Genomic DNA, 23344 nt, shown 5'->3' with positions numbered 1-23344 from the left:
TTAAAACATTGACCAGTTGTTTCCCATAGTTGTACCAATTTATCCCCCCATTTGGAATCTGTGAGGCTACCTGCTTCTTTATAGTGTCCTTAACAGAGTGTGTTTAGTTTTTGACTGATTGTCATTCATTAAATGAAATTATTCTCAATGTAGTTATAATTTGCAATTTTCTCTTAAAAATGAGGTTGAACACCTTTTCATATGTTTAAGAGAAAAGTCTTTCTAAACATGATATGAAGACATAGACTATTATATAGACACATAGACCAGAGAGAAAAAATGATGGAAAGATTTGACTACATAAAAATAAAATAAAAACTGAATGGCAAACTGGGGTAGAGGAATTATTGCAACATATGACAAAATAAATAGCCTTGATATACACTTTTATTAAAAATCAGTAATAGTGTTGGTAGGAATATAAATTGTCTCAATTTCTATGGAAAACAATATGGAGATTTCTCAGAGGATTAAAAATAGAACCGCCTTTTGACTTAGCAATTCCACGCTGGATATCTATACAAAGGAAAGGAAACCAGTATATAAAAAAGACACCTGCACTTATGTGTTTATTGCAGCACTGTTCACAATGGCAAAGTCATGAAATCAACCTAAATGTCCATAAGTGGTTGATTGGACTATGCAGCCATAAAAAGAATGAAATCATATCATTTGTGATATCATGGATGGAGCCAGAGGCCTAAGTGAAGTAACTCAGAAACAGACAATCAAATATTGCATGTTCTCATGTATAAATGGGAGCTAAACGGTAGGTACACATGGACATTAAGATGAAAATAATAAACACTAGGGACTCCAAAAGGAGAGAGTTGGGGGTAGGGGTAAAGGTTGGAAAATTACCTGTTGGGTACTGTGTTCACTATTTGGGTGATGGGTACACTAGAAGCCCAACTCCCACTATTATGCAATATATCTATGTAAATTTAAAATAAAATTTAAAAATATCAGTATTCTTTGATGTGAAAATGGGCAGATGACATGAATAAGCAATTTCAAATGAAAAAATTGAAGTAGCAATGAAACCCATATTAAAAATTCAACCTCTCAGATGGGTAATGAATTGTAAATATAAATGCCTTTGCTATACGATTGGTTATTTCTTTTCTTTTTCTTTTCTTTTCTTTTTTTTTTTTTTTTGAGATGGAGTCTTGCTTTGTTGCCAGGCTGGAGTGCAGTGGCGCGATCTCGGCTCAGTGCAACCTCCGCCTCCTGGGTTCAAGCGACTCTCCTGCCTCAGCCTCCCGAGTAGCTGGGACTGCAAGCGTGTACTACCATGCCCAGCTCATGTTTTTTTTTTTTTTATTTTTAGTAGAGACGGGGTTTCACCATGTTGGCCAGGATGGTCTCTATCTCTTGACCTCTATCCTCCCGCCTTGGCCTCCCAAAGTACAGTTGGTTATTTCTTTAAAAGTGTACATATGGTTCTTCTCCTAAATGAAACATAGGGATATTGCACTGTGTAAATTTTAAGTAGTTTTTGTATGTGGTAAAGTTTCCAATTCCTTCCCCACATCTCCTTTCTGTCTCTTTCACCCCCAGAGGACCTAGATGTTTTGGAGAGCAGAATCTTACATCATTTGTCACCATGACAGTTGAATGCAGGCAATAATAGGTGCAAGTACAGTTACTTATTAAGCACCTTTTTCCTTTTAAAGGTGAAATAGAATATCTGTAATTATGAGTTAGAGTCTAGAAAAAGTTGATTCGATTCAGCAGAAACATTTATTGAACAATTACTATTATGTGCCATGTGCATTGATCTGCAGTGAGGATGAAAAGATATGAACTTTGCTTTCAAGTAACTCAATCTTATTTTTGTCATTATGCATTAATTTATCCTTACAGTTTTCTTTTTGAAGAGGCAGGTAATCTGTTTTCTGAAAATGTATTCCAGACCTTCATTTATTCTTTACCTACTGTACAGCCATTTAAAATGTACAGTTCAGTGGTTCAGAGCTATGCAACCATTACAACAGGCCGTATTAGAATATTTTCATCATCCCCAAAAGAAACTCTCTACTCATTAGCAGTCATTGCCCATTCCTCCTTTTCCCCAGTCTTTGGCAACCACTGATCTACATTTTGTCTCTGTAATGGAATCATATATTTTTTGTAAATGGAATAATATATTATTCGGTCTTTTGTGACTAGCTTCTTTCACTTAGCATGCTTTCAAAGCTCATTCATGTGGTAGCGTGTATTACTACTTTTTCTTTTATGGCAAGTATAATTCTATTGCTTGGATATGCTGTATTTTATTCATCCATTCATCAGTTAATAGGCATTTGGGTTGTTTCTACCTTTTGTCTATTTTGAATAATACTGCTATGAATATTCACATATGTTTTTGTGTGGATATATGTTTCATCTCTTTTTGCCATATATATATATCCCTAAGAGTAGAATTGCTGGGTTATACGGTAACACTATGTTAGCCCATTGAGGAAATGCCAGACAGTTTTCCAAAGAGGTACAGCACTTTACATTTCCAACAAGATCCTCATCAACACTTGATCTGTCTTTTTGATTATATCCATCCTAATGGGTATAATGTAGTATCTCATTGTGGCTTTGATCTGCAATTCCCTAATGACTAAGGATAGTGAGCATGTTTTCATGTGCTTTTTTGGCCATTTGTATCAGCCATTTTGTATCTTTCTGACCATTCTCTTGTAGTCACATCTACCTCTGACCACATCCTGGAAAGGTTCTCTACTTTAAAGGATTGGGGTCATTAAATTTTCTTACTTGGATAATTCAGGATAATCTCAAGGTATTTAACCTTAATCCCATCTGTAAAGTCCCTTTTATGAAGTAAGGCGATATGTTCACAGGTTCTGGGTATTAGGCCATCTTTGGGGACTGGTTTTCTGTCTATCACATCATCTTAACAATATTAAGTCTTTTGATCCATAAACATGAGATCCTTTAGAACATCTTTAATTTCTTCCAATGATGTTTCATATTTTTGTGTACTATTATGTAATTTAAAAATTGTCCTTAAGTATTTCTTTTTGAGAAATCATAAATGGAATTATATTCTTACTTTCATTTTGTATTGTTCATTGTTATAATATAGAAATGTAATTTATTTTTATATATTAATCTTGTATCCTGCAACCTTACAAAACTTGGTTATTGTTCTAGTAGATTTTTTTTTTATTTCTTAGAATTTTCTGTATTCGTGATCATGTCATCTATGAATAGAGATAGTTTTACTTCTTTCTTTTCAATCCACATGCGTTTTATTTCTTTTTCCTGCCTATTGTCCTGGCTAGAATTTTCAATGTATTGTTGAATCGAAGTGGCTAGAGCAGACATCCTTGTTTTGTTTCTGATGGTAGTGGGAAAGTATTTAGTCTTTCTCCATTAAGTGTGATGTTACTGTAGATTATTCATTAGTGTCCTTTATCCTGTTTAGGAAGCTCCCTTCTCTTCCTAATTTGTTGAGTGTTTCTGCCATGAAAGGGTATTGGATTTTATCAAAAGCTTTTACTGCTTCTATTGAGATGATAATGTGTTTTTTTAATAATAGCATAATTGAGGTATAATTCACATATCTTAAAATTCACTGCTTTTAAGTATACAATTCAGTGGTTTTTAATATAGTCACAGAGTGTACAATTATCACCACTATGTAATTTGAGAACATTTTCATCGCCCCCCCCCAAAAAAAACCCTATATCCATTAGCAGTCACTCCCCATTACCCACTCCTCCCAGCCCCTGGGAATCATTAATATACTTTCTGTCCATGAATTTGTCTATTCTGGACATTTCATATAAATAGAATTTCACAATATGAAGCTTTTTGTTTTGTTTTGTTTTGGTCTGGCTTCTTACATTTAGCATAATGTTTTCAAGATTCATCCATGTTGTAGCGTACATCAGTACTTAATTCTTTCTATTTCAGGATGGACCTTTTCAGCTTTCTTTTTCCCTGGTTATCTCTGATAAACTATCCAACTTACACCCTAAGTTGTTAGTCTCATAAAGCTCCCTGCCTCCTCTTAATTGTTTACCTCCCAAATCTCCATTTTTTAGAGTAATGTTTTGGGCTTGAATGTCCTCACACTCTGTTTCAAATAAAGTCAGTTATTTTGGGGATGGCTTGGGAGCTCTCTGCTCTTATGAATGGCCTTTATCCCTGGGCAGAATCGTTCAGCCAGTGCTTTGGGTACTGAGCAGTAGCAGTAGCCACTGGTCTTCTTGCTTACCTCTTCAGGTGTGGACCTTAACCCTGCAAGTGAACTGGGGTGGAATAATCAGGGTGAGGGTGATTGGGGCCTCAGTATTCTCAGCCTCTCTGCTTGGGGTAGAGTCTCCATCCTGTGAGTAAAGGAAAGGAGCCCCTGAACTCTTGGCTATACTAAACAGGAATTTCACCCCTTCAACTCTGTGTTGGAAGTAATAAGAAATGCTGGCTACCTGTCCCTCCCATTGGGATACTGTATTCCTTGATTGGGAGCTGGGGGCAGAGGAAGTCCAGTTTTGGCTACCCCTCCCTAGAGAGTAGCTTCCATCAAGGTAGACAAGGGGATGGTGAAAGGAAAGGAGTGCCTTGTGGCTCATATGCCATAGACTGTCACTGTTAGATTACTGAGTTTTAGCAGATTTTCTTGAATAAATGTTTCTTCATTTGCTGTGGGGTCTTAGAACAATTTCCAGCCATTTCAGATTTAAAGAAAAAAAATAACTTTTTGCTGGAACTTTTTGCTGGTTATGGATTTACTTCGGAACAGGTCCATGGGACTTTTTATGCTGCAGTTCTGGAAGTGGATCCCCCCTCTTAGGACTTCTTTTTCAGTAAAGTAGAATTTCTTTGTTATGATGGTGCTATAAGACTGACTATACTAAAGTAGTACCAATGAACTGTTTTTTTAATCAAGCTTTTACTCTGTCTTATTGATTAGGTTTCAGGATACCTGCTTTTCCTTGCTTTGTTTTTATTTCTCCGTATTAATGAACCTTATTATAATGATGTTTTACTTTTAAAAATTATTTTTAGTGACATATTTTTCTGTTTGTTACTTTGATTTTTAGGTTTGGCTCCAGCAGCTGCTGTTGTCACCACCACTAGTTCAAGCACCATGCAGTTTACCTCAATATCAAATTCTTTGACCTCCACTGCTGCTATTGGGCTCTCATGTAAGTTACTAATTCTAAAGAAAATACTGTTATTTCCCATGAGGCCACCTTACTCAATTTGCCAGTATATGCTACAGATCTGTGTCTCAGAAATTATCATTATTCTTGAACCCATTTATAATTGCTGATATCAATAGTGGCTTTGCTTAAGAACCTAATTCTCATGGCTTTAGCTGTGAATTTTTTATATTAACATGATTATTATAGCTTAAAATGCTAACTTTAAGCATATAATTCATTAATATTGTGATGCATTGAAACAACTTCTTGAAGCTATTAACAGAAGAGAGAGTGGGAGTTTTGCCAAGTATTTCTGAAGGGAAGAAGTCCTTATCCATGTGACTAAGATAAAATGGGAAATAAATGTAGGAGCCTTGCTATAGTGTGTTTTTTGATACCGACCTGGTTTGTGGTCCTTACATTTTACCTATCAGAAGTGGAACATGACAAAGGACCAGCTGTAGTTTTGGGGTTCTAATTGACATTGTGTGATGTCTTGTGACCTCTCCACCTGAAGAGGACCATCTATCTGGATGCTTTGAGCTAAGAGGTGAGACATTATCTCGTAACCCCAACTTTTTTGTTACACATTTTCCATTAGTATAGTAATAGCAAATGTTGAAAATATTGAATTCAGGCCAGGTTCAGTGGCTCTTGCCTGTAATCCTAGCATTTTGGGAGGCCATGGCAGGTGGATTGCTTGAGCCCAGGAGTTTGAGACCAGCCTGGGCAACATGGTGAAACTCTGTCTCTACAAAAAATACAAAAATTTGCCGGACATAGTGGTGCATGCCTGTAGTCCCAGCTACTGGGGAGGCTTAGGTGGGAGGATTGCTTGAGCCCAGGAGGTCAAGGCTGCAGTGAGCCAAGATTGCACCACTGCACTGCAGCCTGGGTGACAGAGTAAGACCCTGTCAAACAAAAAAAAAAAAAGGAAAGAAAGGAAGAAAGAAAGGGGGCAGAGAGAGAGGGAGGGAGGGAGAGAGAGAGAGAGAAAGAGGGAGAGAGAGAGAGAAAGAAAGAAAAAAGAAAAGAAAATATTGAATTTTGTATGTCTTAGGCAATTTTTTCTTATAGGCCTGTATAAACTGACTTCTTTCAAGGTTTCTTCTTCACAATATCATAATGTTCATCATTAAATTTTGTTGTAATCCCAGCTGTAATAGCCCCTCTCCCCAGCTCTATGACAGTAAGATTGTCTCCATTCCTGGGAATACAACTAGCTAGAAAATGTTTGATGCTTAATTGAGCATGAATAGTGCTCAATTAACCATCACCATCCTCTTGGTGTTATTGGCATAGTTAGGCATCAGTTAAGATTGGTTACCACATGAGTTATGTTTTCTACCACTTAGACTTCAATTTTGAGACATGACTATGATTCTGGAATCATTTTGATATATGTAAGCAGTATCCTTCTCAACTATGATAGATTTCATGAATATGACCATGCCCAAGGTTTGGAGTTAAAATTATTGAATTAATTCCATGTTCAGTCAAAACTCGCTCTCTGACCTTTGACAGGTTCCCCCACTTTTCTCCCTCTCATGTCCTTGTCTACAAAATGGAAAGATATTGGGACCACAATATCTTTTAATTAACTTTAATGAATTATAACTTATACATCATAAAATTAACTTACTTTAAGTATGCAATCCAGAAATTTTAGTAAGTTTATCGAATTGTGTAACCATCACTGTATTTAGTTTTAGAGCATTTCCATCATTGCAATAAGATCCCTCAGCCACAGACAACCACTAATCTGTTTTCCATCTCCATATATTTGCCTTTTCTGGACATTTCTTATAAATGGTTTGACCATGGTTTTTTGAAGTTTAACCAAAAGTTTCTAAATGACTCTTCAGATGAAAAAGACTATATAAATTTCTCACTGTTTTTGATTTAAAGGGTAATAGTTAATATTATGTTGTTCTCTGCAGTTGATGCTCCAACAACTTCGGCTAGAACACTTGATATTATAACCTTGGGATTTGCATTAAAATTCCCTGGAGCAGATGGAGCAGCTCCTACTGCAGTTAGTAAGATTTTAAAATTATCAGGATGTCTTGGGGCTCTCATTGGAAATGTGCTTCATAACAAGCAGTAAGTAGGTTTTATGGCTTTTAGGGCTAAGTGGTTTTGACCATCTCATCAGAGTATCCAAAAGGTACACCAATATGTTTATGTAGATGATTGCCAAAGAGTACAATGAGACAGTTGATATCGATGATGTTACTTCTTTGAGATGACTACAGGCAAAACAGCTGCCAATTCTTGCCAACCATCAAACTTAAGAATTTTTGTTATTGATCACAGTATTTAGCTGGTTGAGATTGATAAAGTTTTTTTTTTTTCTAAAAGTTAGTTTAAGTTTTGACCTCTATTAAAGTTGGCCCTCTTCTAAAGTTGATTATAAGAGTTTCCCTAGACCTATTCTAAATTTGTTTCTGCCAATTAGGAGCTAGTTAGGTTGTAGATGGAAGAAAACTTGTTTATCCATTGCCCGTAGCTATTGGAGCTGGGTGGTAAGGGGTCATCTACTTAAACCTGTCTTTTAAGTTCGACTCCATTTTGGAGAAGTCTTGTTTGTTTTTACTGTAAGAAGTTTACTTAGGGATGAAATGAATCTTTTTTAATCTGGCTTAAACTAAAAGTCAATCCCTTTTAAGCTTAAAATAATTATTCCTAAACAGACATGTATATCATCCCTCCCTTTTTTTTTTAAGATACAGTCTCACTTTGTCACCCAGGTTAGAGTGCAGTGGCGTGATTATAGCTGACTGCAGCCTAATCTCCTGGATTCAAGCAATCCTCTCACCTCAGCCTTCTGAGTACCTGGGATTGCAGGCATGCACCACCATGACCAACTGATTTTTTTTGTTTTAGTAGAGATGAGGTCTCACTACATTGTCCAGGCTGGTCTCCAACTCCTGGGCTCAAGCTATCCTCCCACCTTGGCCTCCCAAAGTGCTCAGCTTGTAGGCATGAGGCACCACACCTGGCCTCATCTCTTTATTTCTTCTTTTACATGACCTTATGAGTTTCTACTGTTTAGTAGACTAACTGGCCAATGTATGAGACTTGTGAAGGGTGTGTCATAAGAACATTACAAGTTACCATATTCGCAAAAAAATGTAACATGTTTCCCCATAAAACAATGACAAAAAAACCCCTGATTCTTTTAGTCATGGGTTGAATCACTGAAATATGAATGGGCAGCCACTTTGATGATGCTGTCATACCCAGCCCTTATCTATATAAGTCTCAAATTCCTTCCTACAAAATGCTACTTTTGCCACTAGCCCATCCCTTAGCACCATGATATGGTTTGGCTATGTCCTCACCCAAATCTTATCTTGAATTGTAGCTCCCATAATTCCCACGTGTTGTGGGAGGGACCTGGTGAGAGGTAACTGAATCATGGGGACGGGTCTGTCTCATGTTGTTCTTGCGATAGTGAATAAGTCTCACAAGATATGATGGTTTTATAAAAGGGAGTTCCCTTACACAAGCTCTCTTGCCTGTCACCATGTAAGACGTGACTTTGCTCCTCATTCACTTTCTGTCATGATTGTGAGGCCTCCCCAACCATGTGAAACTGTGAGTCAATTAAACCTCTTTCCTTTATAAACTATCCAGTCTCGGGTATGTCTTTATTAGCAGCGTGAGAACAGACTAATACACACCATTTCACCCACCAGGACCTTAAGCACTTACCCTTCTCCCCATTAGGTATGTCTCAACCTGACAGCCCCAATTTGGGGTGTTTTCTTCCCCCTACTTACCCTTCTTTCTCTTCAAGTGTATTTACTTATTCAGATTCTTCATCTCACTAATCAGTCTTGCAGAGCAGCTTTCAAGCATCTGTATCTGTAGATTTACAGCCATTTGGGATTACTCTCTGCCCTAGGTATAATCAGCAAATTTTAAGAGAAGTTTGCTTTTTATAGTTTGGGAAGGTGATGATGTCCATTTCCAGCATAGAATAAGATGTATAGTTGTTGATCAGGGACAGGATAGGAAAATTTGATAGTAGAATATTTTAAAGGCTATTTTCATTATTTTTAAAATGTGAGTTCAAATTTGGTATGTAGTTTTTTGTATTATTTTTAGAACCATACTTCCCTTTTACTACACAGATAATGTAGTATTGACTGTATTAACTGGTTAAAACCGAAGTTGTAATTTGCAAAATCAGACTGTGATAGAACTTTCAAACCCATTCCTTTATTTGGTATTAATTGAAATATTATTATTTGAATAGGCCAGAGTTAATTTATGCCTTTAAAAATAGCATGAAAGATAACAAAAATAAAACTGTATAAAAAGTTAAAATAGGCCGGGTGCGGTGGCTCATGCCTGTAATCCCAGCACTTTGGGAGGCCGAGGCGGGCAGATCACGAGGTCAGGAGATCAAGACCATCCTGACTAACACAGTGAAACCCTGTCTCTACTAAAAATACAAAAAATTAGCTGGGCGTGGTGGCACGTGCCTGTAGTCCCAGCTACTCGGGAGGCTGAGGCAGGAGAATCACTTGAACCCAGGTGGTGGAGGTTGCAGTGAGGCAAGATTGTGCCACTGCATTCTAGCCTGGGTGACAGAGCGAGACTCCATCTCAAAAAAAAAAAAAAAAAAAAAAGTTAAAATAATCATACCATTTTAAAATGACTCAGGATTCCTTTATATTTGGGCTGCTTATAGGTAAAAACAATTTGTACATGCATATATACATATCACTCTCTCTAGAGAGAACAGTTTATCTTTCTAGACTTTTTTCTAAGCATATACAAACATACATTAAATTTGTTTTATAAAAATGGTACCATACTCTGTGTGTGTGTGTGTGTGTGTGTGTGTGTGTACACATTCTTAGAATTTGCTGTTTCCTCTTAAGTATACATCTTTTTTTTCTTTTTCTTTTATTTTTTTTTTTTGAGACAGAATCTCACTCTATCGTTCACTTAGCCTCCTGGGTAGCTGGGATTACAGGTGTGCACCACATCTGGCTGATTTTTGTACTTTTAGTAGAGATGGGGTTTCACCATGTTGGCCAGGCTCATCTCAAACTCCTGACCTCCAGTGATATACCTGCCTCGGCCTCCCAAAGGGCTGGGATTACAGGTGTGAGCCACCGTGCCTAGCCAATTATATATCTTTGACTATCTATCCATGTTAGGAAATACAGATTACTTTATTAGAAAACCGTCTTTGGGTGAAGATATTCTCCTTTACAAGAAGGGCTCCTTTTTTTTTTTTAATTTCTTTTGGTCTTGAATGCAGTAGTTACTCAGTGTTTGGGTGAATTAATCAATAAAGGGAGTCTATTGGCATTATCATTAATTTTTAGCATTTCTGAGGAAGGTTTTCCTTTCAGGTAAGATTTTTGTTCTCAGATGAATAAAATGATGACTTATGGTTGTAAAGAATATCATACAAGATCCAATCTGTAATCTCTCCACTGTTCTAACCATAGTGACTCCTGGGCTTCTTTGTGATTGGGCATGGTCTTCCTCTGTGGTGCACATTTTACCCTCACAAGGGCTAACATAAAGAATGGGGAATTATCATAAGAACCTTTGTGGCCAAAAAGGAAATGGAGTCTTGTGGAATTCAAGTAAAGTCATTGCCATGACACTGTTACCTTAAGGAAAATGGAACTTAAGATTATTCTTAAGGCAGCTTTAGGGACCTCCCAAATCAAACATTGCGTATGCATAATTCGGTTATTCTCCCTTTGTCTACTTTCTTCTTTTTTTAAATTTCTCATTGGTTTCCTTACCTCTTTCTCTGCCTTCCTGCTGTACCTTATTCTTAATTGTGACTTGCTCATGGTCCCTTACTTCTACTTCATTTCCTTCTTCTGTCAGTCCTATCAAGTCTTTCTGCCTATAGTTGGATTCCTTCTATACTTTTGGAAATATTTCCCAGTATCTGCCTAGAGTCAGATTTTTTCCATATTGCTAAATTTTTGGAAATGAAATTCTGACTCATATTAATCCTGTTTTGCTAGAGCTTTTTGTGCCAGACCCTCAGGTAGGCTGCTGGTAGTACATTGGATGGCTTCCCATCCTTCAGTTGGCCATCCTGCCCAGTCAACTGTGAACCAGGAACAAAAAGGACAGAGTTATCTGGAACAAACAATGGGTATTTGAGCTTGTTCCCTCAGCAGGAATGTTCCCTCAGGCCAGCCTCCCTCAGAGTAGTCAGTGCTTGTAGCAGGCACCATGGTTTATGCATTTATCTAGTGTGGCCATTAACCTGAAACTATTGCTAATTGGGAAAGCAAAGCTAACATAAAAAAAAATCATGTTCGTTATATTTTCATAACAGATTTCTTGTTACAGAAGCAACATTTACTAGTTGTAAGAACATTTGAAAATGCAGAGTACCAAAAAGAAGAAAATAAGACCTTCCCAGTGCCCTAGCAGCCACAATTTTCTGTGCATTGTTCATTAAGTGCTCAGTGTGTAATAAGAACCAAAAGTGCTGCAGAAATTTAGAAAACCAAAGGAAACTATGAGTAGGAGAGAAGTGGGTAATAAATATGGGGAACAAAGAATTTGAGTCAAGCTATGAAGTATACTTAGGATTTTATCTATAGAGAGCAGGACATTCTAATAGGGGTGTAACAGAAAAAGACATATAGGAGAGAGTCTGGGCTGTAGATAAAGCTTTGAGAGGCTTTTGACTAGGGTTTGCAAAAATGCATGCCTAGTATTGGCTGTGGTATAAAGAAACAGGCACTCTTTCCTATTGATAGGGACATAAATTGGCAAAATTGTTTAGATAGGGCAATTTGGCAAGTTATGTTAAAATTTAGAGCATGCTGACACTTTGATCTAGAAATTTTATTTCTAGGAATTAATCACACAGATACAGTCATGTAAATATGCAAAGAGATAGATGTACAGAGATCTTTTGTAAATTGCAATTATTCTTTTCTTGGAAGTTTCATAAAACTTACCAGCAGTGGCATCTGGGACTGGAGTTTTCTTTATGAGAAGAATTTTGAGTATTGATTTGATTTATTTCATGGTTATTGGGCTGGTTAGAAGTTTTATTTTTCTATGAATTTATCCAGGATTTTTAGTTTTCAGCTGGAAAGTTAATCCAGGTACCTGGCCTGCCATTTATTATTTCATATTACAACAGTGTTGAATTCAAATCTGCATCTTTGAGTTCAAGTTTATATTTTTAAAAATGCCTCCATAATTTTAAATCTGAATGATCAAGGCTTAAATAAAACAAATTTCTCATTTCTTACTAACATTATACACTTTATTTTCCAGTTACAACTTCAACAACTACCACCACCACTTTCACCACCAACACTACTACCACAATCACCAGTGGCTTTACTGTGAACCAAAACCAACTGTCATCAAGAGGGTTTGAAAACCTTGTACCTTATACTTCAACTGTTAGGTAAGCCTATTTATTTAAAAACTTGCATGTGTTTCATTTTATTTATCATGTACAAGACATTTGCTTGGATAACTTTAGAATAATATTTGAAAGTTAGCTAAATGACTGAGTTGAGGGAACAGTTAAGAGAAACATTTCTGTAGCTTAGGAAGTTGAATAAACAACAGCACACCTTTGCCTTCTGAATATCATTATAATAGAATCATTGCTATTACTAATAATAGCTACCACTTATTGTGCAATTACTGTATGTTTAGCAAGATGACAGTGCATTACAAGCATCATGTCATTTATCCTCACAGTAACCCTATGAGGTAGGCAGTATTTTCATTCCCATTTTATAGGTGAGAAAACAAGAGCATATAGAGATTTTATAATCTGCTCATAGTCGCATATTTGTTAATGGTTGAGCCAGGATTAAAATTCAGGCAGTCAAGCTCTGGAGCCTGTATATGATGTTTCTCTCTAGTATTTGTTCATTTTTTAAATTAAGCTTTTTATTTTGAGACAATTGTAGAGTCACATGTATATGTAAGAAATAATACACAACATTCTGTATGGTCTTTATGTCATTTCCTCCAATGATAACATCTTAACAGTACTACAGTATAATATCACAACCAAGATATTGATATTGTTACAGTCAAAATACAGAACAGTTTTATCACTACAAGGATTCCTCCTGTTGCCCTTGTATAGCCACACCCACTTCCCTCCTTTCCTTGACCCTGAGCAACAATTAATGTTCTCTATTTCTATAATCTTGACATTTCAAGAGTGTTGTACAGATAGAGTCATATATATGTGACCTTTGGGGATTGGATTTTTTTGTTCAGCATAATTCCTTGTGATCCACCCAAGTTGTCATGTGCATCAATAGTTTGTTCTTTTTTATTTCTGAGTAGTATTCCATGGTATCGTGGATGCACCATGGTTTGTTTAACCATTCACCTGTTGGACATATAGGTTGTTTCCAGTTTTTTGGATATTATGAAAAAAGCTGCTGTGAACATTGGTGTATATGTTTATTATGAATATAAGTATTTCTCTGGGATAAATGCCTAGGAGTGCAGTTGTCGGGTGGTATGGTGGTTACATGTTTTTTGTTTGTTTGTTTTGTTTTTTAAGAAACTGTCAAATTCTTTTCCAGAGTACTGTGCCATTTTACATGCCCACTAGCAATGTATGGGTGATCCAGATTGTCTGCATTCTTGCCAGGATTTGGTGTTGTCACTACTTTTTATTTGAGCCCTTCTGACAGATGTGAAGTGATATCTCATTATGGTTTTAATTTGCATTTCCCTCATGACTAATGATGTTGAACGTCTTTTCACATGTTTATTTGCCATCAGTAGATCCTCTTTGGTGAAATGTCTGTTCATATCTTTTGTCCATTTTCTACTTGGATTATTTGATTTTTTTACTGTTTGGTTTTGAGAATTTGTTATGTACTCTAGATGCCAGTCTTTTGTCAGATATATGGCTTATAAGTATATTCTTTAACTGTGTAACTTGGCTTTTCATCCTCTTAACAGGGTCCTTTTGCTGTATCAAAACCTTTAATTAATGAGTTACAGATTATCACATTTTCTTTTAATGAATTGTGCTTTTAGTGTCAATTATAAGAAATCTTTTCTTAGCCCTAGATCCCAAAGATTTTCTCTGTGTTTTTCTAAAAGTTTTATAGTTTCGGCCAGGCGCGGTGGCTCACGCTTGTAATCCCAGCACTTTGGGAGGCTGAGGCGGGTGGATCACGAGGTCAGGAGATCGAGACCACGGTGAAACCCCGTCTCTACTAAAAATACAAAAAATTAGCCGGGCCTGGTGGCGGGCGCCTGTAGTCCCAGCTACTCGGAGAGGCTGAGGCAGGAGAATGGTGTGAACCCAGGAGGCGGAACTTGCAGTGAGCCGAGATCGCGCCACTGCACTCCAGCCTGGGTGACAGAGCGAGACTCCGTCTCAAAAAAAAAAAAAAGTTTTATAGTTTCACATTTTACATTTAAGCTTGTGATCCATTTTGAGTCAATTTTTATATAAGGTGTGAGGTTTAGGTCAAATTAATTTTTTTTTTTGTCTGTGGATGTCGAGTTTTTCCAACATCATTTATTGAAAGACTGTCTTCCCCTCTGAATTGCTTTTGCACCTTTGTCAAAAATCAATTTGTGTCAAATGCTTTTCCAGCCTCAACTGATAGTCTTAAGATTTTGTTTCTTTATCTTGGTGAAATGGTAGATTACACTGATTGATTTTCAGATGTTCAACCAGCCCTGCATATGTGGAATAAATCCCACTTGATCATGTTGTATAATTTTTTGATACATTTTTAAAAATTTGGTTTCCTGGTATTTTGTTTGAGGACTTTTGTATCTAAGTTCATGAGAGATATTAGTCTGTAGTTTTCTTCTTTTTTTATGTCCCTAGTTTTGATATCAGGGTAATATTGGCTCTATAAAATGATCTGGAAAGTATTCTGTTTTCTGTTTTCTAAAAGAAATAGTGTAAAATTAATGTTAATTCATAAAATGTTGGCAGAATTCTCTAGCGAAAACTTCTCGGCCTGTATCTTTCTTTTAAGGGGGTATTTATTTATTTATTATTTATTATTATTATTTTTTTGAGACAGAGCCTCACTGTGATGCCCAGGCTAAAGTGCAGTGTCAAGATCTTAACTCACTGCATCCTCCACCTCCCAGGTTCAAGTGATTCTCCTGCCTCAGCCGAGGCCTCCTGAGTAGCTGGGATTACAGGCTCCCGCCACCACGTCCAGTTTTTTTTTTTTTGAGACGGAGTCTCGCTCTGTCACCCAGGCTGGAGTACAGTGGCACGATCTCGGCTCACTGCAAGCTCCGCCTCCCAGGTTCACGCCATTCTCCTGCCTCAGCCTCCTGAGTAGCTGGGACTACAGGCACCCGCCACCACGCTCGGCTAATTTTTTTGTATTTTTAGTAGAGACGGGGTTTCACTGTGCTAGCCAGGCTGGTCTTGAACTCCTGACCTCGTGATCCGCCCGTCTCGGCCTCCCAAAGTGCTGGGATTACTGGAGTGAGCCACCACACTCGGCTAAAGGGGCTTTTAGGCTAAAGGGGCTTTTAAATTACAAATCAATTTCTTTAGTGGTTCTAGAACTATTGAGTTTATCTAGTTCATCTTTGATGAATGTATTGTTTTTAAAGAGTTGGCCATTTTTTATGTTAAAAATAAAGTAGTTCATAGTATTCCATTATTGTCCTTTTAATGGCTGTAGAGATATTCCTGTTTCATTTCTGATATTAGTGGTTTGTGTCTTTCTTTTATCAATTTTATGGATCGCTTCCCAAAGAGCCAGCTTTTGTTTAATTAATTATTCTCCATTCTTTTCATGTTTTCAATTTCACTTGATATCTACTCTATTATTTCCTTCCTTCTGATTGCACTGAGTTCATTTTGCTCTTTTTCTAGTTTGTTGAGATATGAACTCAGATTATTGATTTGAGACTTTTCCTATTTTTTAACGTACACATTTAGTGCTATAAATACCCAACTCAACACTTCCTTAACTGTGACCTACATATTATGTTATATTGTGATTTCATTCAGCTCTATATACTTCTTAAATTTCCTTTGTGAATCCCTCTTTGACTAATTTATTATTTAGAAGTGTGTTGTTTAATTTCTAAGTATTTGAAGATTTTCTTGTTGTTTTTTCTATATTGATCACTACTTTGATCCCATTGTGGTATTAGAATATGCTTTGTATGATTTTAGTTCTTTTAAATTTATTTAGGTTTGTTTTGTGGGTGAGGATACAGTCTGTCTTGATGAATGTTCCATGGACATTTGAAAATTGTGTTTTCTGCTGCAGGGTGGAATGTTCTATATATGTAAATTAGATTCTGTTGCTTCACTGTAATTTCAGATTCTGTATTATTGGAGTCTTTCTGTCTAGTAGTTCTTTCAGTTGTGGAGAATGGCTTTTTGAAGTCTCCGCCTTTAATTGTGGATTTCTCTATTTCTCCCTTTAGCTCTGTCAGTTTTTATTTCATGTATTTTGAGGCTTTCTTGTTTGGTTGCCTATACATTTAGGATTGCTAGCCTTCTGGATGCCTTGATTCCTTTATCACTCTGTAATGTCTGTCTTTGGTTCTAGTAATTTTCTTTGCTCTGTAGTCCACTTTATCTGATATTAATATAGCCATTTCTTTTTAAAAAATGAATCTTGCATGGTACATTCTTTCCATTCTTTTACTTTCAAACTATGTATTAATATATCCTTGTATTTGAAGTGAATTTCTTATAGACAGTATATTGTTGGATCATTTTTTATTCACTCTTCTGGTCTCTGTATGTTTAGCACATTTATATTTAAGGTAACTATTCATATGTTAGAGCTTAAATCTGCCATTTTATTTGTTTGTTGCCTCTGATTTTTGTTCTTCTCTTTCTTTTTTTTACCCTGCTGTCAGTTGTTTGAATATTTTGGGGGGGTTTCATCTTGTTCTGTTTATAGTGTTTTTAAATACATTATTTTGTATAGTTTTATTACTGGTTGCTCTAGGTATTACAGATACATGCATTACTTACAACAGTGTAGTCATACCACTACAGTATTTGGGTGAAGTGCAGAAACCTTAATTCCATTTAGTTCCTTTTACCCTTCTTAGCTTTTAAGTATGGTTGTCTCAGCCATTTCTTCTGTGTACATTGAATATCACATCACATGGGGTTATAATTTTTACTTCAGCCATCAAATGATTTGAGAAACGAGAAGTAGAATAGTATATTTACCTTGTCTATACCCATTTTGATATTCCTTACTTCATATCAGGGGTCCTCAACCCCTGGGCCGAAGACCAGTACTGCTCTGTAGCCTGTTAGGAACCGGACCACACAGCAAGAGGTGAGCAGCAGGTGAGTGTGCCTTACTGCCTGAGCTCCGCCTCCTGTCAGATCAGACATTAGATTCTCATAGGAGCGCGAACCCTATAGTAAACTACACATGCAAGGGATCTAGGTTGTGTGCTTCTGATGAGAATCTAATGCCTGATGATCCTCCCCCAGGCCCCTCCCGCCATCTGTGGAAAGATTGTCTTCCACAAAACCAGTTCCTGGTGCCAAAAAGGTTGGGGATCGCTGCTTTATATGATGTTCCAAGTCTTCTGTTTTCATTTCCTTTCTGTTTAATCTTCAAGGGTAGGTTTGCTGGCAACAAATTATCTTGATATGACTTTGTGTGAGAATATCTTTATCTCCCCCTTCATTTCTGAAGGATATTTTCACCAGATACAGAAGTGATTGTTGACACTTTTTTTTCATTCAGTGCTTGAAGCCTGCGTGGTTTTAGATGAGAAATCTGGTGTCATCTAAACTGATACTCCCTTTTAAGTAATGCATTTTTTTCTTTCTAGTTGCTTTCAAGATTTTTTTTCTTTGTCTTTAGTTTTCAGAAGTTTAATTATTTTGTGTCTTAGCGTGGATTTGAGTTATTCTGTTTGGGATTTGTCCAGCTTCTTGAATCTATGAATTTATATCTTTTCACAAACTTTGAGAGTTTTCAATCTTTTTTAAAAAAAATACGTTTTTCAGTCCCATTCTCTTTCCTCTCCTTCTGGAACTCTTATTATACAAATGTTACTACTTTTATTATTGTCCTCTAAGTCCTTGAGACTTTTTTCATTTGTTTCTGCGAAGTTTTTCTTTGTTTTTCTGTAAGTTATATTTGTCTGTCATCAAGTTTTCTTATTCTATCCTCTGTTGACTCCATTCTGTTATCAAATTCCTTAGGTGAGCTTGTTATTTCGGTTATTTTACATTTCAGTTCTATATCTTTCATTTGGTTGTTTTTCATAATTTCTATTTCTTTGCTGAGATTTTCTATTTTTTCATTTGTTTTAAGAAAATTTGAAATGGCTTGTTTGAGCCTTGTTTTGATGGTTGCTTTAAAATTCTTTTCAGATAATTCCAATATCTGATACCTCTCAGTGTTGGCATCTGTTGTCTTTTCTCCTTCAAGTTGTGGGTTTTCTGGGTTTTGATATGATGGGTAATTTTTTAAATTTTATCTTGGACATTTTGTCTATTATGTTAGGAAAGTCTAGGTCCTATTTTTCATATTTTTTTTTCATCAAGCATCTCTTTTTTGACATGTAGTACAAGGGGTGGGTGTGTTTGTATGTTCAGCTTCCCACTGGACCTTACCCACACCACTCCAGCAAAAGTGGAGCATTTACCATGCTGCCTCAAGGCAGATGGGTGGTATGGAAACTGCTTCCCGCTTAGCCCCACTGACTCATCCCTCATGAAAGGTGAACATTGCATGCTACCACTTTATTGCCAGTAAGTGGAGATGTAAGCTCAGCTCCCAGCTGGGCCCTGGAGCCCCCAGATCAAGGGGAAGTGGAGGACTGACTTACACTGCTTAGTTGCTGCAGATGGAGGCAGAATTTCAGCTTCCTGTTGTGCCCACTGACACAAGGGGAGGGAAGAAGAAGCATAATGTCAACTACTCTGTTTCTTATCACTTCATTCAGCCTCCTTGGTTGGTATGAAGGCTTAGGTCTCTACTGGGCCCAGCTGACACAGGCTCATGGGAGAAGGGGGACAAAGTACTGACTAGGTGCTCTTTGCCCTACCTCATTTAGTCTTGGCTTTGCCAGTGGATGTGGAGGTCAAGCTTCTCATTGAGCATCGCTGACCCCATGGATGGCAGGAAGTGGGATCCCTACAAGCCCTAACTTGAATCAACCTTGTTCAGTTGTAATGATGCTGGGTGGGTATAGAGATTCAGCTCCCCACTGGGTCTCTCTGACACCAGAGGCAAGAGGTGAAGCCTAATGGTGACTAACCCTGCCTCATTCTGCCTCATTGAGCCCTGTTGCTACTGGGTAGGGATTTAGGTTCAACTTGTCATTGGATCCCACAGAAAGAACCCTGGTGGAGGAATTGGAATCGTGCCTGTGTCTTCCACTTAGGGAATTGATGATTACCTTCCCACTGAGCCCTGCTGACACTGCCCCAGCAGAGGAATCACCATTGACTGGCTGTGCTGGCCAAAAGATCAGCTAGTTGCTGAGCCTTGTTTGATACCACTTGGCAGGGGAATCAGAGTTCTGCATGGTTCTATCCAGTGGGGAATGCCCACTCTCTTGTGGATACTACTCAAACAGGGAATGGGTCACTTTGACTAAGAGCTGGGGGAGAGAGAATCCTATCTCCTTAGCTATGCCTACCCAGAAAGGAGCTTCTGTCATGCTAACCTGGGATGAGGGGAAGAGAAGGAGCAGATTATGGCACAGACTTTAGCTATTCTTGCTGTGATTTAGTAGGTTTCTTAATAAATCTTTATTTACTATATTCCCCTAGGATAATTTCTTTTTTTTTTTTTTTTTTTTTTTTTTTTTTTTTTTTTTTTTGAGACGGAGTCTCGCTCTGTCGCCCAGGCTAGAGTGCAGTGGCGCGATCTCGGCTCACTGCAAGCTCCGCCTCCCGGGTTCACGCCATTCTCCTGCCTCAGCCTCTCCGAGTAGCTGGGACTACAGGCGCCCGCCACCGCGCCCGGCTAATTTTTTGTATTTTTAGTAGAGACGGGGTTTCACCGTGGTCTCGATCTCCTGACCTCGTGATCCGCCCGCCTCGGCCTCCCAAAGTGCTGGGATTACAAGCGTGAGCCACCGCGCCCGGCCTAGGATAATTTCAAGTGACTTTGAGGGGTTGTTTTTTTAATTATCTTTACCAGTTATGTTTGTTTTCTTGGGAAGCAGGTACGGGAAACTCCTTACATGCTGTTTTCTTCTCAGAGTCCTCCTGTGTTTGTTTTTAAAATCTGATCACACTTTTTAAAGTGTGATTATTGGATCATCCTGCATCTTTTTATGTTTTAGTGTAGTAGCAACTCCTGTGATGACATATGGTCACCTGGAGGGTCTTATAAATGAGTGGAACCTTGAGCTGGAAGATCAAGAGAAGTACTTTCTTCTCCAGGCCGCTCAGGTCAATGCTTGGGACCATACACTGATTGAGAATGGTGAGATGGTAAGAAGATTTTTCATTAATCTACCTACATTGTGCAAGTATTTGCAGATGAACACAAGAAAATAGACCTGTGTTTTGTGGTTTTCTTTGTTGTTGTTGTTTTGTTTATGTTTTTGTTTTTTGAGACAGGGTCTTGCTGTATCACCTAGGCTGGAGCACAGTGGTGCAATTACAGCTCACTGCAGCCTCGATCTCCCTGGCTCAAGCAATTCTCCCACCTCAGCCTCCTAAGTAGCTGGGACCACAGGGGCACACCAGCACCCCCAGCTAACTGTGTGTGTGTTTTTTCAGTAGAGATAGGGTCTCACTGCATTGCCCAGTCTGGTCTCAAACTCCTAGGCTCAAGTGATCCTCCTGCCTCAGCCTCCCAAAGTGCTGGGATTATAGGCATAAGCCACCATACCCAGCCCTGTGGTTAATTTTCTGTTCCAATATTGGTGAGCACCTCAAAGTATATTCCTTGGGTAATAAGTACCCTGAATGAAAGGAAATCTTTCATATTTGAAGTGTATTTGAGAAAATTAATATTGCTCTAAAATTGTTATATAAATTCAAATACTTATATTGTTGTATTCATATTTCTCTTTATAGATTAGTATTTTACATGGAGAAGTGAACAAAGTGAAACTGGATCAGAAAAGGTAGAACCTTAGATTTCCTTGGTTGAAAGATTAAAGACCTATCTTTTTATTCAGTGTTTTTTTTTCCTTCTGTAGTTTGTTAACTCTTTTCTTTTTGTCACTCCAGATTCCTTTCATCAGCCTTTTTATTAACTTATTTTATTCAGGTTGGAACAAGAATTGGATTTTATCCTGTCACAGCAGCAGGAACTAGAATTTCTGTTGACTTATTTAGAGGAGTCTACGAGCGACCAGAGTGGACTTCATTATCTGCAGGATGCAGATGAGGAGCATATGGAGACGTAAGTAACTGAATAAAGATTGAAGAATGGGGCAGGACTTATGTATTATGAGAGCATTCCAGGAACAGAGGGGAAAAGTCGAATTGGAAGGCAAGGAATACAAATCAGTAGAAAGGGACAAGCTTCTGTAGTTGACATTTATCAATTTGTTTGACCGTTTTCTGCTTATCTTTTCTGGATGCTTGTAAATGAGGAAATCATTCTGGCAATTTTGTTTTATAGCATTTTGTTTACTGTTATTACTGTCAACCTTATGCATGTTCACTGTAAAGTTTTTGTATTTGTCAAATTTGTTCTTAAATTAGAAGTACAAATTTTATGTGTATGATGTCATGGTATTGTGGGATATTTATGGTCTCCTCTTTATGTTGATTCTGCTAAAACTAATAGTCATGCAATTGCTTTAGTGATAAATCATTTGCTATTTTAAAGGCAATTTGTTAATCTGGAGGCAAACTGTATAGCTTTCAAAACTGGAGTGATTTTGTCAATTTCTTAGGAAGGCTATATTTTATTTGTGAACTCTTCAGTCTTTACCTTCTGTCAATACAGTGCCAGTATTCCCAAAGTAACTTTATTTCTCTGGAACTGAGGTTTGGTAATTGGCCAATTTATTAAGTATTAGAATTTGTATGAATGAACAACATAAGCTAGATTGAGACTAAATTGGACACATTTTATCAATGACTTATTATGAGTTAAGATTGGGCCTATTTTTAACATGCTTGCAAGTTAACTTTTTTGTAGGAGCATTAAATGTGGTAAGTACAACTAATCTATACTAACCTAAATCAGTTTCTGCTTTTGTATTTCAACCTTTGTGAATTTTTCTTTTCTTTGTATTGCTTTCTATGCATTCATCATTTTTTTGAAACATATAGAGTTACATTTTTGGCCATAAGATCCTAACTGTAGTTTGAAGAACTCTTCATAACATTAGTTCCTTTCCAGTTGCTCCTTTGTAGTTATATATATATATATATATATATCTGAATATATATCTGAATATATATCTGAATATATATATCTGAATATATATATATATGAATATATATATTCAAGATGAAGTCTTGCTCTGTCGCCCAGGCTGGAATGCAGTGGCACGATCTCAGCTCACTGCAACCTCTGCCTCCTGGGTTTAAGCAACTCTTCTGCCTCAGCGTCCTGAGTAGCTGGGATTACACGCACGTGCCACCACGCCCAGCTAATTTTTTGTATTTTTAGTAGAGACCGGATTTAACCATGTTGGCCAGGCTGGTCTCGAACTCCTGACTTCATGATCCGCTCTCCTCAGGCTCCCAAAGTGCTGGGATTACAGGCATGAGCCACCACGCCCGGCCCAGATTTATATTGTGATGAAATATTTACCAGAATCTTCAATAATCTAGGCAACCAATTCTATGGCATAAGTACTATGCCATAGAAAGGCAGTAGATAGTTGTTACCTACAAATCTAATTGACTCTTTTTTTTAATTATTATTATTATACTTTAAGTTTTAGGGTACATGTGCACAACGTGCAGGTTTGTTACATATATATACATGTGCCATGTTGGTGTGCTGCACCCATTAACTTGTCATTTAGCATTAGGTATATCTCCTAATGCTGTCCCTCCCCACTCCCCTCACCCCACAACAGTCCCCAGAGTTGATGTTCCCCTTCCTGTGTCCATGTGTTCTCATTGTTCAATTCCCACCTATGAATGAGAACATGCGGTGTTTGGTTTTTTGTCCTTGCGATAGTTTACTGAGAACAATGATTTCCAGTTTCATCCATGTCCCTACAAAGGACATGAACTCATCATTTTTTATGGCTGCATA

At 37.5% G+C, this 23344-nt stretch overlaps 1 protein-coding gene across 7 annotated transcripts in view; it reads left to right on the top strand.

The window, feature by feature from the left end:
- The window catches only part of NUP62CL (nucleoporin 62 C-terminal like), an 82264-nt gene that overhangs the window by 26665 nt on the left and 32255 nt on the right, over window positions 1-23344 (top strand). For 6 of the 7 annotated variants that reach the window (XR_010119758.1, XM_063635245.1, XM_063635246.1 and 3 more), the window contains 5 exons: window positions 5064-5168; window positions 12459-12594; window positions 20451-20601; window positions 21193-21242; window positions 21389-21523. Coding sequence is in view for 6 of the 7 variants with exons in the window: in XM_063635245.1 (XP_063491315.1) it covers window positions 5111-5168; window positions 12459-12594; window positions 20451-20601; window positions 21193-21242; window positions 21389-21523 (530 nt within the window). In the remaining variant the exon portion in view is untranslated. Of the gene's footprint in view, window positions 1-5063; window positions 5169-5612; window positions 5719-12458; window positions 12595-20450; window positions 20602-21192; window positions 21243-21388; window positions 21524-23344 lie in introns of those variants that run through there. The other variant, XM_063635251.1, reaches the window with a different exon arrangement.

This window comes from Symphalangus syndactylus, chromosome X (genome assembly GCF_028878055.3).
Source record: "Symphalangus syndactylus isolate Jambi chromosome X, NHGRI_mSymSyn1-v2.1_pri, whole genome shotgun sequence".
NCBI lineage: Eukaryota > Metazoa > Chordata > Mammalia > Primates > Hylobatidae > Symphalangus > Symphalangus syndactylus.
The sequence above is the reverse complement of the archived record's forward strand: the minus strand, read 5'-3'. Positions and strand labels throughout refer to the sequence as shown.